The sequence below is a fragment of the Pleurodeles waltl genome, chromosome 3_1, assembly GCF_031143425.1.
Source record: "Pleurodeles waltl isolate 20211129_DDA chromosome 3_1, aPleWal1.hap1.20221129, whole genome shotgun sequence".
NCBI lineage: Eukaryota > Metazoa > Chordata > Amphibia > Caudata > Salamandridae > Pleurodeles > Pleurodeles waltl.
Genome location: NC_090440.1, coordinates 174,589,965 through 174,606,626, shown reverse-complemented (window position 1 = coordinate 174,606,626; position 16,662 = coordinate 174,589,965). Strand labels below are relative to the sequence as shown.

At 46.6% G+C, this 16,662-nt stretch overlaps 1 protein-coding gene across 1 annotated transcript in view; it reads right to left on the bottom strand.

Annotated features, from left to right (window-relative positions):
• KLF13 (KLF transcription factor 13) overlaps nucleotides 1–7,594 on the bottom strand; it is a 168,161-nt gene extending 160,567 nt beyond the window's left edge. Inside the window, exon 1 of the mRNA XM_069222098.1 lies at nucleotides 6,624–7,594. Within this exon, the coding sequence (XP_069078199.1) occupies nucleotides 6,624–7,191 (568 nt within the window). The 5' untranslated portion in view covers nucleotides 7,192–7,594. The remainder of the gene's footprint in view (nucleotides 1–6,623) is intronic.
• Between the last annotated feature and the right edge of the window lie 9,068 nt (nucleotides 7,595–16,662).

Below are 16,662 nucleotides of genomic sequence, written 5' to 3'. Positions count from 1 at the left end.
CTGGATGGAATTCCGGTACCATCCAACAAATCATCCTCATTGGAGTATGTTGGAAATGGCCTCTCTGCAGGGTCACCCCCAAACTTTTTGCCTTCCTCCTACTCTTTTTCAGACCTAATTTTTGCTGGCTTTAGGACTCTGGACACTTTGCCACTGCAAACCAGGGCTAAAGTGCATATGCTCTCTCCCTAAAAACATGGTAACATTGGTTCATACCCAACTGGCATATTTAATTTTACTTGTAAGTCTCTAGTAAAGCATACTACATGTGCCTAGGGCCTGTAAATTAAATACTACTAGTGGGCCTGCAGCACTGAATGTGCCTCCCTCATAAGTAGTCCCTTAACCATATCTCAAGCCTGCCATTGCAGGGCCTGTGTGTGCAGTTTCACTGCCACTTCGACTTGACATTTGAAAGTACTTGCCAAGCCTTAAACTCCCCTTTTCTTGCATATAAGTCACCCCTAAGGTAGGTCCTAAGTAACCCATAGGGCAGGGTGCTATGTAGGTAAAAGGCAGGACATGTACAAGTGTGTTTTATATGTCCTGGTAGAGGAAAACTCCTACATTTGTTTTCCACTACTGTGAGGGATGCTCCTTTCATAGGAAAGCATTAGGGCTACCCTCTTATACTGTTTGAGTGGTAGATTCTGATCAGAAAGGGGTAACCAGGTCATATTTAGTATGGCCAGAATGGTAATAGAAAATCCTGCTTATTGGTGAGGTTGGTTTTTATATTACTACTTTAGAAATGCCACTTTTAGAAAGTGAGCATTTCTCTGCTCTTAAAATCTATCTATGCCTTACAGCCTGTCTCCAATCGCCCAGACAACCACAAACACAGGGTACTCAGTCACACCTGCACTCATCTGCATACTTAATGGGTCTTCCTGGGCTGGAAGGGTGGAGGGCCTGACACTAGCATTTCAAATGCTACTGGCCTTCCCTCACACAATGCACTGCCAAACCCCCTACTGGAACCCTGGCAGACAGACCTGTACTGAAAGGGGAACTTGTGCACTTCAAAACAACTCTTTGAAGTCTCCCCCACTTCAAAGGCATTTTTGGGTATATAAACTGGGTCCCTGACCCCACCAACTCAGACACTTCTGGATCTGAACCTGTCAAGAGGAACTGCCTGGCTGCCCAAAGGACTTATCTGGACTGCTTTACTGAGAAGGAATGCTGCCCTGCTGTTTCCTTGCTGCCCTGCTGCCCTGCTGCCCTCTGACTTTGCTGAGAAGTGCTCTCCAAGGGCTTGGATTGAGCTTGCCTTCTGTTTTCTGAAGTATCAGGGCCAAAAAGGCTTCATCTCTTCAGGAAACTCCTTGTGTGCAGAAAATCGACACACAGCCTGCTGGAAACGACGCAGAGCCGTTTTGTGACCGAGAAATCACTGCACAACTGAGCCGGAACAACGCAGCCCGACTTCCCGAGTGAAGAATCGACGCAGAGCCTGCCTTGCAACAGGAAAATCGACGCATAGCCCACTGGATCGACGCACAGCCGCACCGAAATGACGCAGCCCGACTTCCTGAGTGAAGAATCGATGCAGCGACTGCCGTGTGACAGAAAATACAACGCATCACCTACCCGATCAACGCAACACCTGTGACTTCTTCCCGCCCTCTCAGGATTCTTCCCTCATCGTCCCTGGGCGTCAAAAAGATCCCCACATCACAGTGAGGAACCAAGACTGCGCACCGGAAATCGACGCAAAGCCCCTTGCACGTGGAATGAAACGACGCATTGTCTGTGCTGCACCAGAAAATGTGACTCACTCCCTATTTTTCCACGCATCTCCTCCTTTGCAGTCTCCGTGTGTGTTATTTTTTACGCAAACCAGGTACTTTGTGCAAACAAGAGACAACTGTTGACTTCTAAGATTTAAGTCTCTTTTTAATCTTGCAAAAGTGATATCTCAACTTATCCTTATTGAATCTTTAGTGTTTTTACCTTAATTTAACCATATAAATATCATATATATTTTTTTAACTGTGTGGTGTATTTTTGTGGTGTTTTCATTGTGTTACTGTATGATGTATTGAAGAAATACTTTACACATTGCCTTCTAAATTAAGCCTGACTGCTCAGTGCCAAGCTACCAGAGGGTGGGCACAGGATAATTTGCATTGTGTGTGACTTACCCTGACTAGAATTGTGGTTCCTACTTGGATAAAGGTGTATACCTCTGCCAACTAGAGACCCCATTCCAAACAGAGTATTACTGAGTATCTGAGACAGCACCATACAAAGCTAACGTATTGATTATCTACCACTATGATCATACACTCCTTTCATGATCTAGCTCTGTCTTCTCACTCACATCAATCACACTAAGAGACTTACACTTATCACTCTATAATCAACTATACCATACTGTTTTCCCATAACATTGCTCCGATCTCCCATTAATCAGCGTGTACCATTCACTGACTCATCAGCTAAGGACTCCCTTAGTCCTGGACTGATGGATAATGAATGTACCTACTTTGTTCCCAAAATAAGCCCCTGCCCATATAACCATGACTTTATACGCAATAGTTAAAATCCCCCTAGCACATCTTCCCTCAAACATCAGTCCCATCATCACTTTTGTGAAACGTTTCTCATTGAAATGTTACTGTCAATTGATTAATAAAGAGATTCCACAAGTTATTCCCATATTTTTGCAAATTTTCTTTGAGCACACTTCAACAGGTTTTTCCTGGAAATTACAAAATGTGTTTTGTAATCCCAGGCAAAAACACATGCACACAACTGGATTGGGATTTCTGTAAATCCTACCCAACCGGATTGGGATTACTGTAAATCCTATAATGAGTGCTTTACAAATATATGTTATGTTATGCTACCAAAAACATCTAAGGCCAAATTCAACGGTACAGCTGACACAGGACCAACAGGAAAAAGGTAATGCCCTATTCCAAGAGCAGACCTTTGCTTGTTTTAGTCTCACCAAGACCTTCATCATGAGTAGTGAGTGAAGCAATAACTCCAGGTGTAATTCCACCACCAACAAATCTGAGTGTCACCAGGCCTGGAAAGACTGAGTTTGCAAACTCAAATAATTCTGGGCCTGAACACCACACACCTTTACATGCTGCAAGGACAGGGGCAGCAGCACGGTCTGGCCCCTGCCTAGCTGCTGCAGGAACACCCTACTCCCCCCCAAGAGACTGAAGCCTGCACTGACCTGGACCCATCCTCCACACACCAACTAGCCCGTCCACTGACATTTTCTGCACCAAAAACTGTCAGACTCATAATGAGGGCCCAAGTGAGACCACCTCTTGTCCACTGCTAAGTAATTATTTTCATAGTGCTTAGCCATCGTCTTGACTAAGAAGATTAGGGAGTGGTGGTATGAAAAGGGAGTGATTGGTGAAGCCCAACTGAAAATTTCTGAACCCAGGTGATTAATGTGTGAGCCCTGCCTCCACTTGAAACTTCAATAGGGAAGGAGGATGCCTCTGGGACAAGAACGGCTAGGTACCCATGTAAAAATAATTCTGTCCCAGACCAGAAAAATGTTTATTTCCATCAGGGTGTGTAGGAGGAATCTGGAGGTCATACCCAGAGATCAGAAGTCTCCTAACAAAATGGGAAGCCTGCCTGGAGTCCTGCACACAGGGTGAGGTCACAGTGCCAGTGGAGCTCTGTATGCCACCTGAATTCACAGCACAGAGCTTTCCCTCTGAGGGTACCACGTCTCTTTGGAGCTCACAGAGGGCCTATGCCTGAAGCATCTCAACTGTGATGCACAGTCCGCTCCCCTGTGACTTCCCACCCTTGTCCATGCCTTCTGCTTCCTCACCATCCACTTGCCTTGTAACCCCCATGCATCCACCTCCAGTATCACCCATTTCGCCTTTACCACCTATGCCTCCCATATCCCTCCACTCTGCCTTGCACTTCTGTGCCTCCCAATGCCTTCTAGGTTCCCATGCCCTGAGTGCCTTCAGTGGTCCCTACATTCCTTATACCATGTTGCGCTTCTCATTTTAAACTCCTAGCTCTGACACTAGGCTGGATAAGGTGACTGACATCCATATACAGTCTCTCGCACAACCTTCACCACTTTCTGGGATCTTCAAGGAAACAAAAGCAAAGGCACATGGCTTTGAGGTAAATTGTTTCTGATCCAAATCTGGCATTGCAGTCAAGATTTCTGAGTAACGGTTCAAAACTGGCAGGTGTCCAAGATTTTTGAGTGATGGTGTAAATGTTATCATGTCTTAAGGGTTACTCAACAATGGTGTGAATTCAAACATGCATTTATTTTTTCATAATGACTGAAAATCTGAACATACAGCAAAGATTATAGAAAAAAGGGTTATATCTACTAATTCAGGATTACTGATGAACTGGACAAATATGGACAGGCACCAATGATTACTAAGTAATGAGGCAAATTGGAAAATGCATTAAGAATTAATTAGCCTGATTGTCTGGAGAGGCTCCTTAGCCCTAAATGTGTGACAGAGTCTTGGAATGTGGCTAGATTCCAGCCTTACTATGGAGCACCAAGCCAAAAAACATGCCTCTAATTGCTTTGGTGTTCTGAGACTGGTTAGAAAAGTATTAAACCTTCTTCCTTTTTTAGCTAGAAGCCCAATTGCCCAGGCTGTTATTATCTTGCGCCTAGATTATAGCCTGGTTAATGCCCTGTATCTTGGCTCACCCTTTTATTGATTAAAAGGTTGCAGGTCACACAGAATGCTGCTGCACGTCTCTTCATGAATCTCCCAAGACACCAATCTGCAAAAAAGGACCTGAAAGATCTTCACTGGCTTCCAGGAGAGCAGCAGGTATGAAGCAGGGGCTATAATTTAAGATTGTATGCATTCTGCACAAATCACTCCATAAGAGAAATCCTGCTTTGTTAAGATCGCTAGCTATCCATTATATTCCAAGGTCACTTAGATCTTTCTCAGCTCAGTTGCTACAGGTTCCCAAGATCAGCAGATCCCTTTGGGGAGGCCATTCATTATCCTATCGGGCCCCCAAACTTTGTAACACACTCCCCATTGAATTACGCCAGCTGTCCAAGTGTTCTCTTTTTGTAAGGCCTTGAAAACCTGGCTCTATAGTAATTAATTATTTTGGTGGTGAGCTGGTTATAATGATGACTGTTCCAGTGCTGGGAGGCCTTCGGGTAGCTATGCGCTTTACAAGGTTCATAGAATAGAATAGAATAGAATAGAATAGAGTAGAATAGAATAGAATTGGTGCAAAGCTTATTTACGTGTAAGAATCATACTCAAATATTATGAATAAAGATGCAATTCCAGGCACACCTTCAAAGATGTCTGAGTATTCCTGCAAATTGTATCACACATTGAGTAGGGCTGAGTGACAGTGCACATTTAGGCATGCCATGAAAATTAGTAAGTGGTGATATGAATCTGAACATGCACTAATGGGTACTAAATGAGGTGACAAACCTTGATATGCACTAGAATCGCTGAGCGCTAACTTGGCCACACACTAATGATAAGTGGTGGTTCCAAGATGGATGGCCCCGCCCCCATGACTTTTAAATGATGGTGCAAAGCTGTGCCAGCGCTCCATATTTCTAAGCACATATCTGAACAAACATTCAGGACTGAGTGATGGTGTAAATCAAAACATGCACGAAGGATTGCCGAGTGATGGGATACATTTCAACACACACGAATAAGCATTAAGTAATGGGGCATATCTAACAAATGCAGTAAGGATTAATATGTCAAAATCCATATCTACACACTCTTGTGTAAAGCGTGTACTGGTATAATCGTGGTAATTACCGAAATGTTATAAGCACTCTTTACGTAATGTTGTCTACCAGTATTGTAACACTTGCTCTAGGAAAATGGTCGTACGCTTTTGTACATTGTGAACATTCTTGGCACAAGTGTGCACACTCATGGTGTAATGCCTGCAATGGCACGATGCTCGAAATTGCTGGTATGTTATAACACTGTGCTCTGATGTGATGTTACATGAACTAATGTGTTAAGATGCTATATACTGTTTTTGTAGTTCGCCTTCCAGTGTGCGGGTTATTCGTGGCACCGACATTCATTTTAAGTATAGGGAAGTGATTACCGTGATTGTTATAGGTACTTTGATATAGTGCTTAAATTACTCAAAAGCGGCTGGGAGAAACCCCTACTTTGGAGAATAAGGGAGTGACGCAGGTCTGATTGTTATGTTTGGCGGCATTTGTGGCACGCAATCATAGCACTGAGGTTAACACTGTCTTCTGGGCGCGGCAGACATGAGTGGTATGGGAGGGGCGAAGAGGGGCTTATAGACTGGCCGGTAGTGGGTGACTAGTGTCCAGTTACTTAGTTAAGCTTCAGCCCCTTGTGTTTATGAACCCTAGATCACGGAACAGAGGCCGTCTTGTTAATTTTATTGCAGACGGTTCCATAATACTGTAATACTGTGCAAGGTGGGTGCGGCCCTGAGGACACATCTTGCAGTGTTCCAAGTTTCAACATATTTCACCACTGCAGGCTCGTGCTGCGTTTATTAGAAACAGATGTGCTCTTCCTGTGGACAGGGTGTGACAGAGCGAGAAGTCAGTACACGTCGGCCAGTGCCAGCCACCCTCATGCTGCGCCCGGACTGACCTGTGTGCGTCCTCAGATGAGCCTTCAGGTGCGAGGACTTGCCGTACACCTTGCAGCAGCCGGGGTCGGGGCACTTGTGCTTTTTCTGGGGCAGCTCCGGGTCGCTCCGGTCCCTCCTATGCTTGGGGCTGAGTGTGCCTGGCTGCCCTGCGCCCTCGTCGATCATGGGGAGGTCGCTGGGCGGAGAAGGGCAGCGCATCTGGCCGCCGGGCTCCCCTCTCCCCGCCGAGCTAGGGCTGTGCTGGTTCAAGTCTGCCAAGATACTGGCCACGTCCAGCAGAGAGGCAGTGTCCCCAGCAGCCTCCCCCGAGGGAAAGACGAAGGGATTCCCAGGTCTGGGAACCGAGGGCAGCGGGAGGACAAGCCTGGGGGCAGCGGGAAGGGCGAGGGACGGTGCCGGTGCCCCAGGCGTGGGCGCTGCAGGCAGGGCTGGGGACGCACCTGGTCTGAGGGTCAGAGGGTGCGCCCCGGGGCTGGTGGAAGCGTCCCCCCTCGGGTTGTGCAGGATCACACGGCTGGACATGGATACGAGGCACTCGGCTGCGAAGTGGTCCACGAAGGCTGCCATTCCCAGAAAGCCCCTGTCCCCCTAACTAAAAGGCGCCGGTGCAGCTCTGTTTTACCGGTGGGAGTGCCACATGGGGCCACGGGGCACTTTACCCCAGAGCTCACACTCGCCGAGCCTTCCCCTGTACAGCCATGTGCTGCTCGGCGAGAAGCATCCCAACCAGGGAGGTGTGACTGAAGCCGGTCTGCCCTGTGGTTACATAAGCAGTGACAGCGGTAGCCCGTTAGAGTCTCGCCCTCACACGGGGGTGTGGTCTGCAGGAGTGCCTGATGCTGCTGAGTGAGACTGGGAGCCACATCCTGGGCTGGGCCCACGTACAGTGCACAGTGTGCTGCCAGCTGCAAGAGCACAGCGAGGAACCCCGGGCTGGCGCCTGCTCAGGCACAGCACACGTCTGTTTCGGCATGACGAGGTGCCTCCCGCTGCTGCAGGACACACTTTGCATCGCGTGCCGCAGAGCGCAGCTGTTTCTGTGTCACGTGGCCCGGCATGCCTCGCTTCAGTGACACACCTTCCCCACAGTGTCCGGGAAGTCATGAAGCCTTTCTATAAATGATGTAGAACGACTCATGCACAAAACTCATTTAAAAAATATAATGGACGAGCCACAGAAAAAGACGCGCAAAGGCTCGTCTTCATAATTAGAAATTAGGAATAAAAGCAGCAGCGGCACAAACAAGTGTGCGCTAACCAGAATCCTGCTCTGTGTATTTTTGGTAGTCATACAGTCCAACATTTTAGAAGAGGTTAGTGTGATATAAAAAAATATAATCGGGTTAATTTATTCCCCTCATTAATTTATGTTGCAACCGAGGTAATTTCTGGAGGGAGACAGCCAAAATAAAGCCATTTGGGTTCTAAGAAATCGTGAGTCTTTCGCCTGAATCATGCATGGTAGTGTGTGCGTTATAAATGCCCTGATCAACAGGCCGATTGTTTAGTTTCCTGTGAGGAACACTGGAAGACATTTGCAGAGGTAACGTGGGCCTGATAACCAGAGAAATTACGCAGCAGGAGAGGGCCAAATTATGTGGCAAAGTTGAGTAAATTGTGCAGCAAAAAAGGCAAATTATGCAGCTTAATGGAGTACATTTTGCTATAGTACTATTTCTTTTGCACTTTTACACTGGGTATTGGAGGAGGCCCCTCTTTAGTACCAGTTTAACACCCTAATATAGTAATAAGCAACAGAAAGGTGACCAGTCAGCCTTCAGCCTTTGCAAAGGGCCTTCCACTGTACGGCAACACGTCACTGCATTTGTAGTAACTTTTGAACCATTTGAACCAGAAGCAACATTTTTTGTTAAAATATGCAGATTAAGAAGCAGATGATTGATTACATGGCAAATGATGCAAATCTATAATTATGCGAAAAATGCACCAGCTGCACAATTGCATAATTTCAGTGGCACTGTATATATCAAAGAATGAAAAGAATGAAAATGGAAGTGCCAGAACACCCCTCAGATAGCCATGGGGTAAGAAGGGAGTACAGGGCCTCATAGAGGTTGAGGCCTTTTATTCCTACTGTTGCGATGCATGATTAACTATGGATTCTGAGCAACTGGGCCAAATACCCCTTCAGCACTTGACTCTCAGAAGTAGCGTGGGTCTAGCAGTCCAAGGCCTCTCTGGGGGAGGTAGATGCAGAGAGGTGAACACAGGCTTACAACTCAAAATATGTTCAGTAGTCAAGTTAAAAACATTCTTTTACAGTAAAAGGAGAAATTATATACAGACACAAAGTAAAATAAGGCATACACAAATAATACACATAGGGGGTCATTCTGACCCTGGCGGTCATGGACTGCCAGGGCCAACGACCGCGGAAGCACCGCCAACAGGCTGGCGGTGCTTCCTGGCCAATTCTGACGCCGCGGTCAGAAAAAGAGAAAAGGGAAACCAGCGGTTTCCCGCCGGTTTTCCCCTGGCCATAGGAATCCTCCATGGCGGCGCTGCAAGCAGCGCCGCCATGGGGATTCCGACCCCCTTCCCGCCATCCTGTTCCTGGCGGTTCCACTGGCATGGGCAGTGCAGGGGCCCCCTAACAGAGCCCCATAATGATTTTCAGTGTCTGCTTAGCAGACACTGAAAATCGCGACGGGTGCCACTGCACCCGTCGCACCCCAGCAACTCCGCCGGCTCCATTCGGAGCCGGCTTCATCGTTGCTGGGTCTTTCCCGCTGGGCGGGCGGGCGGGCGACCTTTTGGCGGTCGCCCGCCCACCCAGCGGGAAAGTCAGAATGACCGCTGCGGTCTTCTGGCGGGGGAACTTTGGCGGGCGGCCTCCGCCGCCCGCCGAAGTTGGAATGACCCCCATAGTCCCCTGAGGTCAGGGCTGTAGTGGTCGACAGGAAAGTCCTTCAGTCCCACTTCATTCTTGCAAACTGTAGTGGTTATTCCCCATCCATAATAGGTGGCATTCAGATTAAACTCAACTAGTAGTCCGCGTCGCAGGAGACCCACTCCGACTCTCTTAAAGTCAAGTGTTCCAGTCCCCTTCAGCGCTATGCAGCAAAACAAGTTCCCCTGGGACCTTTCAGCCCTGAGAATAGTCTTATCCGTTCATAAAGGGGTTGCGCTACTGTAATTCCTTGGAGCAGTTCACTCTCAAACGCTGCATCGGTTGCTCTGAAGGAGCAGTGGCTGGAAAGCCATTGCATTTCCTCCGTAAGACAGTAAGTTCCTCTGATTCTTCTCACAGGTAGGGGGAGTGATTGTTCTGGTTCCAGACCTCAGTCAGGGATCAGGCTGCATAAGTCACTACTGTGACCTCTCCTCTCAAAGATGTTTTTGGAAAATGGGTTATTGGTAAGGACAGGTAAGTACTTCTTAGGGTTCTGGGGTACAGAGGGAGTCTCTGTGGTGGGCTTACCACCTCCCTCCTAAGGTTTTTGGGGACCTGACCCCCCTTTCTTGGAGTCTTCCCCCTGGGACTTGACAACCACCCTGGTTCTCAACCACTCATCAGCTGCCGCCCCCAGCTCTCTTGGGTTGGTCAGCTTAGAGTCCACTAGATGCTGGCGTAACCTTTATTGAATACAATTGGTTAAGATGTGCTCTCTCATGATCAGATTGTATAACCCCTCATAAGTATTTACTTTGTTACCATTAATCCAGCCCTCTAGTGTCTTAAGTGAGGTGTCTACAAAGTCAACACAAGACTGGGTATTGACCTTCTGGGTGTCCCTGAACTTCATCCTATACTGCTCTGGGGTCAGACCAAACTTTTTAGTTAAGCATCTCTTCATACTGGGGTATGAATCTGCCTCCTCCCCCCTCAAGGTGAGAAGCCTATTCCTCCCAGAGTTGGGGACCAACTCCCAAAGAAGTGAACCCCAGTACTGAGGCTTAACTCCCCTCCTCTGGAGGGCCCTCTCAAAGGCCTGCATCCACTTATCTATGTCATCCCCCTCTACATAGGCAGGAACCACCCCCTTGTGTAATCTGGGAAAAAAAAAACACCCATGGACAACTCAGCTTCTCTGTCGCTGCCACCATCTCTTTTCTCTTTCTTTGCCCACTTTTTCTCTTCTAGGGCCAGCTTCTGTGCCTCCAAAGCTATAAATGCTAGTTGGGCCTGCAGCTCTCTATCCCTTAGGGACAGGTTCTCTCCTCCTGAAGGGACCCCCTTCCCCGAACTAGCTTTGGGTATGCCCCTAGTGACTGTGTGCAACGAGGACCGGTCTTCCTCCTCCTCACTTAGGCTCAGATGCCCTCCCTCCCCTGAGTGGTTGGAGCTAGCATCCTCCCCTTCTTCTTCCCCCTCTGGAGCTTCATCTGAGCCTACTTCTTGGGCCTCAGCCCATGCTGTCAGGGATTTAATCAGGACATGCTTCCTGAGGTCAGTGGTTGCGGGCAACCCCCTTGTAGTACACAACCCCCTAAGCTGGACTACTGTCAGTGTGGGTAGGCTAGCCAGATCAAGCTCCATGGTTCCCTAGTTTTGTGTCAACAAAAACGTTTTGCAAAAATTGGAAACAAGAATTTAGAAAAATAACAAAAATTCAATAATTGAAATTAATACTAATTAAAAATGAAATTTTTTTTTGCACTAGGACAATTTAAAGGATTTTAAATTTGTTTTACTTAAAACTGTAATGTGATACTGAACACAAGTACATGATCCCACCGCTGCCACCACAAAATGTTGGAAAATGGGTTATTAGTAAGGGCAGGTAAGTACCTACACTTAGCAATAGGCCACTAACCTCCACTTAGGTCCAGTTAGATCTCAGTAAGTTAAACTTAGTTCAACCCTTGGTAGCTTGGCAACGAGCAACAAGGCCTAACTTAGGAGACAGAGTGTAAAACATTCAAATATCACAAAACAGTAATTAAATAAAACACAGGAAACTGTTTAAAAATCCAAAATCAATTTATATAAATAGGAAATATTTTAGCTTTAAAATGACACAAAAATTAATAAAATCAGATAAGGGGAACCGGAGATGTGAATTTTTAAAGAATTTATGCTTTCTAGCTCATAGAAGCAACTAGCGCTCAAAGGGTTACAAAAAAAGGTCACAGTGGAAAGGAAAAAAGTCCAGAGTTCAGGCCACCCACGAGGTAACACTGTCACATTTACTTTCAGAAGTGTTTGATACAGGAAAGTGGTCCACAGCACAGCCACGGGTTCAGAGGCTTTGGTGTGCCTCTTGGGGTCTTGGGCTACAACTCCCACAATGCACCTCTTCAACCTATGGAGTTGCTCCAAACATCTCCAAACTTCTGGATCGATCTGCTTCCAGAGGTCCTTTTTGTGTACTTGAAGTGTCCACAGCTTGATCCAAGGTCCCAGAAGCTCTGAGTTGCTCCTTGGGAGTTTTGACTACAATTCCCAGAATCCTCAATGGCCACTTGACGCTGGTCAGCTGGGCTCTGCTTGCATGACTTGATGCAGGGGACTCTGGCAGCTCCTTTGTACCTGTAGCAAACAAGGAGTCCCTTCTTGAAGCAGTAGAAGACAGGTAAAGTCCTTTTAGTGGTGAAGACCGAGTGTGCAGCTGGTGCAGTCCTCCAGAGTGCAGTGTCCAGGTGCAGGTCAGGGGTCCAGCAGGGCAGTCCTTCTTCTCCTGTAGTTTTTCCTTGTTGGAATTTAATAGGGATCTGAGGTGTGGGTGCAGGTCTGCCAGTTTTATCCTTGCTCCTGGGTGAAAAACAGGGGGTCCTGGTTCTCAAATCAGGGGCAGGGTCCTTCCTCCTGTGATGACCACTTCCTGGGAAGTGTGGCAAAAATCAATACCACGGAACAACATTCCTCAAAAATCCATTATGGCTGAAAGTGATTTTTGGAGGTTACATCTGGCTGAGCCAACCCACTGTTGTGACTAAAAATCCTAAACATACCCCTCTCCTGCCCTCTCCTAATCTAATCAAGGGGGCACCTAATTGCCTGGGTTTGCAGGATGTGAGGGTGTTGCTGGGTTGCTCCAAATGTCCTTCTCTGCCTTTGAAGACCAGTTTGGCAGCCCTCCTCCTTCCTGCTTCACCATCTGCTGAGGGGAGATCTCCTCCCCCAGGCACATTTCTTTGTGCTGAGCCAGACCACTTCACACCTCAACAATGCAGCCTGGCCAGGCTGCCAGAGGCTGGCCAATCAGAGCACAGCAGTAAAAACACTGCAGGGCTGAAGTTGGCAACTTTTCAGATAAAGTTTAAAACTCTTTACCTGAACAAGTTATATTAAATCCAACAACGGGAAGTTGTGGGATTTATTATAACAATTAATTTGATACCAAACGTCTGGTATCTGTTACTTAAGGAGATTTTTAAAATTAAAATAAAGTCTCCCCATTCCAGCCTATGGAGGCCATTCACTACACTGAGGGAAAAATTAATTTGGCTGTTTTACCTCACCAGGGCTTATAAAACAATTTTATCTGGAATATGGGTTGTCAACTTTACTCTACACACATGCAATGGCTCGATTGCTGCAACCATGGAAAACTTCACATTAGCCTCCTCTTGCATAAAGTGTTGCTGATTTTAAACTGCACATGGACAGCCTGATTGATGCAGCTGCCATCTCTTCTTACCTTGCTATGGGGATCGACTCTCCAGGATACCCTACCAACCCTTGCTCCTTCCAAGGTTTCTCTTCTTTCTTACAGGCAACACTGTTCTTAGCAAGCAGGCAGACAGGCACTGGTGCCCCAGGCCTCGAGGGCAGATGGTCTTGGATTTCCCAGGGTGATGTTGTGTGTCCTGGTCACAGGCAGAAGTTCTGCATAGCTTCTCCTCCTCGACATACAGCCCAATTGTCCATTTCCAGGCACCAAAAATAGTCAATTTCCAGACACCAAATGTGAGTTAGGGTCTGAGTCTTTGAAGTTTGTGTTGGGAGTCTGCTTCTTTTTTAAGTCCCCACTCCTCTGTCCTGCCCTTCCTCCAGAAAGCAGTCTTCTGCAGCAGAACCAACTTAAAATCTGAACGCCCCACAATACAGGTCATGGGAGTGCATAGAGGTTCACACCTGGATGTATGTCAGCCACAGTATGTGTGCATCAGAAGGTTATCCCAGGGCTCCAGCCCTACTCTATATGATTCACTTATCAGCCTCATTTACTACATGAGATATACTCAGGCCCCTCTCCAGTGACCTTTCCCCGAATTAAAGAACACCCATTAAAGTGTGCTGAAGAGCTTGGCTTTTCTTCCTCGACTGTGTGCCCTACCCAGATCTCAGGAATGCGACAATCCACAAATCTGTGTAGAGGGATTGCTCTACCTGTAAATGCTTCTTCATTCAGCCTTGGGGCTCCCAAAATAAAGCCAAGAGTCTTCCATATATTGTACCAGTCACATGCACACATACACACAGTGCACACATGGGCACTGCAGAGCGTTACATACTTACTTGATGTAGGTCAAGGGTGAGCTAACCAGCATAACTTTGCATGAGTGAGCTTGTAGGCCTCACTCCAGTGACATAGGTCAAAAAGGCCTTTTCACTCCAACTGATCATGACCCCGTATGCTGTTACCACAGTGTTAATTTATGCTATGTCATGTGGATTTGTAGAGGGCGGCTAATCACCCGTGAGGGTAAGCAGGCACTTAACTCCTGGCAAAGGCTGTAGCCTTTCACCAGTATGAAGGTATCTCTTCGGTCGCCCCTCCCAGCCTAGGACTGCAATCCATGAGACAGGGCGATGTCATGGCACACACCCATGATCTGTGTTAGCCCATGATGACAACAAAAATCAGCACCGGGGATCCAGACATCATGACAGCTGAGGCACTCAGGGCTGGGGTACATGCCCATCACCATATTGGGGACTTTACCATCCCAAGAGGAAGTCTAACTTGCAGCAATTAAGGGTCACTCACAGTGTTACACTTAAGACATGATAATGTCACACATAATCACCCCAAAAACTTCAAAATGGTAAACATAAGGCGATGGAAAACCTGGCAGCCCTGCACTTTATAATGCTTAGTACCATTTGCCTCGAATAGGGTGCTAGCCTATTGGCATTTGTTATGTTTATGGATTCCACAGACGTAAGTGCGGAGGAGCACGAAAAGTGGGACTATCCCTTGCATTTTTGGCATAGCCTCAATGATGTAGGGAGCTGAATGAACCCATGTATGAAATAAGTGGGGCTATACCCAAACTGCCCCTCAGGAAACTAAAGATAGCCTTTGGATACTGCAGCAACCCTCCACGCTGGGTTTGTCCCTGCCCAAGAAAAGGAAAAACTTATTTGGCATGTAGAAAAGCTAAACATTTTGCTAAAGCCTGCAGGTCTTCAAGTACTAACAAAAGAACAAGATGCACCCAAAGTCGTTAGAACAGAATGACTGTGAAGTACCTAGAGACGAACCAAGAACTTCATCAGAAAGATGAGTCAGATATGGAGTCTGAGTTGGAACAGGAACATCTTATCTCTGTAGTAGAAAATATGGGAGAACAAAAGGCACAATCACACTGCTAAAATTAACTACCTCATTGACAAAGGTGCCACTTCATGTGTCATGGCAAGACTAAGCTGCTCTGTGGCCTGGTCCCACATGCAACACCAACCACAGCAGGGTCTCTGCTAATAACAGCAAGTCTCCACTGGACTTCGCTGGCACTTCCCCACCAAGGTATCATACGATAAATAAACCATTGTCACCTGCTCCTTCATGACAGCAAAAGTTAGCACTACACTGGTCAGCTGCAAAGGGGAAGAAGTGTTGCACCTTATGACTTTCACTTTTGGGGTACATGCAGGCACTGTTGACAATATGGTACACTACTTTGCTGAGATGTTCAAGGTTATTGGCTGCCAAAAGCAAAGAGTGACAAATCAATATAGCCAGTAGCTTTACGGCACATATGAATTGCATTTCATGTGAGAGAACAAAGGAGAAAGAGCTCAGCACAGGGGAAGTAAGCAGTTGCGTGGCTATGAGGTTACCCAATAAGGCCATTAAAAGAGAGCACCACCTTACCTCAATGGTGAACGACCACGTGGTAAAAGTAAAGTGTGAAAGATGATTTTCAAAATTAATCTTAAAATCTAGGTATCAGCAACTGAAACTACACAAAGCATTCAGGTACATCAGTGCGTTTCCAACACATGTGAGGCTCTGAAGGTGCCAGTGCTTGAACTTTGGGATATCCAGTGCAGCAGGAGTATTTCAGGAATGTATTAAAAAAGTACAATTAGGACTCCTGGTGTGTTGGACATAAGCAATGGCATTCTGCTGTATGCTGCTATAATGGAAGAATGCAGTTGCCTGCTGGCTATTCTTAATGGAATTAAAGAGAGTGACCTCACCACACCTTAAAAATAAATGTGATTTCCTCAAACAAAACTGACTTTTTGGCTATTGCTTCACCGCCAAAGGAGTAGCCCCTGAACCGAAAAATGTACACAGTGTTAAAAAAGCGGCTGCCCCAAAACATTTCATCTAAGTCAGGAGTTTCAAAGTTATGGTCAAGTACTTTACAGATTTATTCACAATTTGAAAAAACAGATTAATCCTATGTGTGATCTCCTGAGTACAGATGCACAGTGGAAGTGGAGTGAACGATAAGCAGTGTTTCAGGAGACCAAAGACGCATTATCAGCCAAGACCACCATGTTCTACAATGACCCCAATCATCCTGCTAAACTGCTAATGGATGCCAGCCTAATGGAACTAGCAGCAGTTCTGCTTCAATAGCAGAAATCTGACCATCGGATGCCTGTAGCATATGCTAGTCGAGCACTGAAACCGAGCAGCCATGTTCTCACACTGAAAAAGAAGCTGTAACCAAACTGTGGGGGTACCTACGCTTCCATATGTACCTGTCTGGCAGTCAGTATCAGGCATGTCCCAAAAACAAACAGCTAATTCCACTTTTAAAAAGGACCACACCAAAGCCACAACCCCACAATGAGAAGTGGATATTACTGCTTATGTGAGGTAAAGTATCATCCTGAATAAGAAAACCTTATTGACTATTTCTCACTACACCTAAGAGACCCTGCAAATG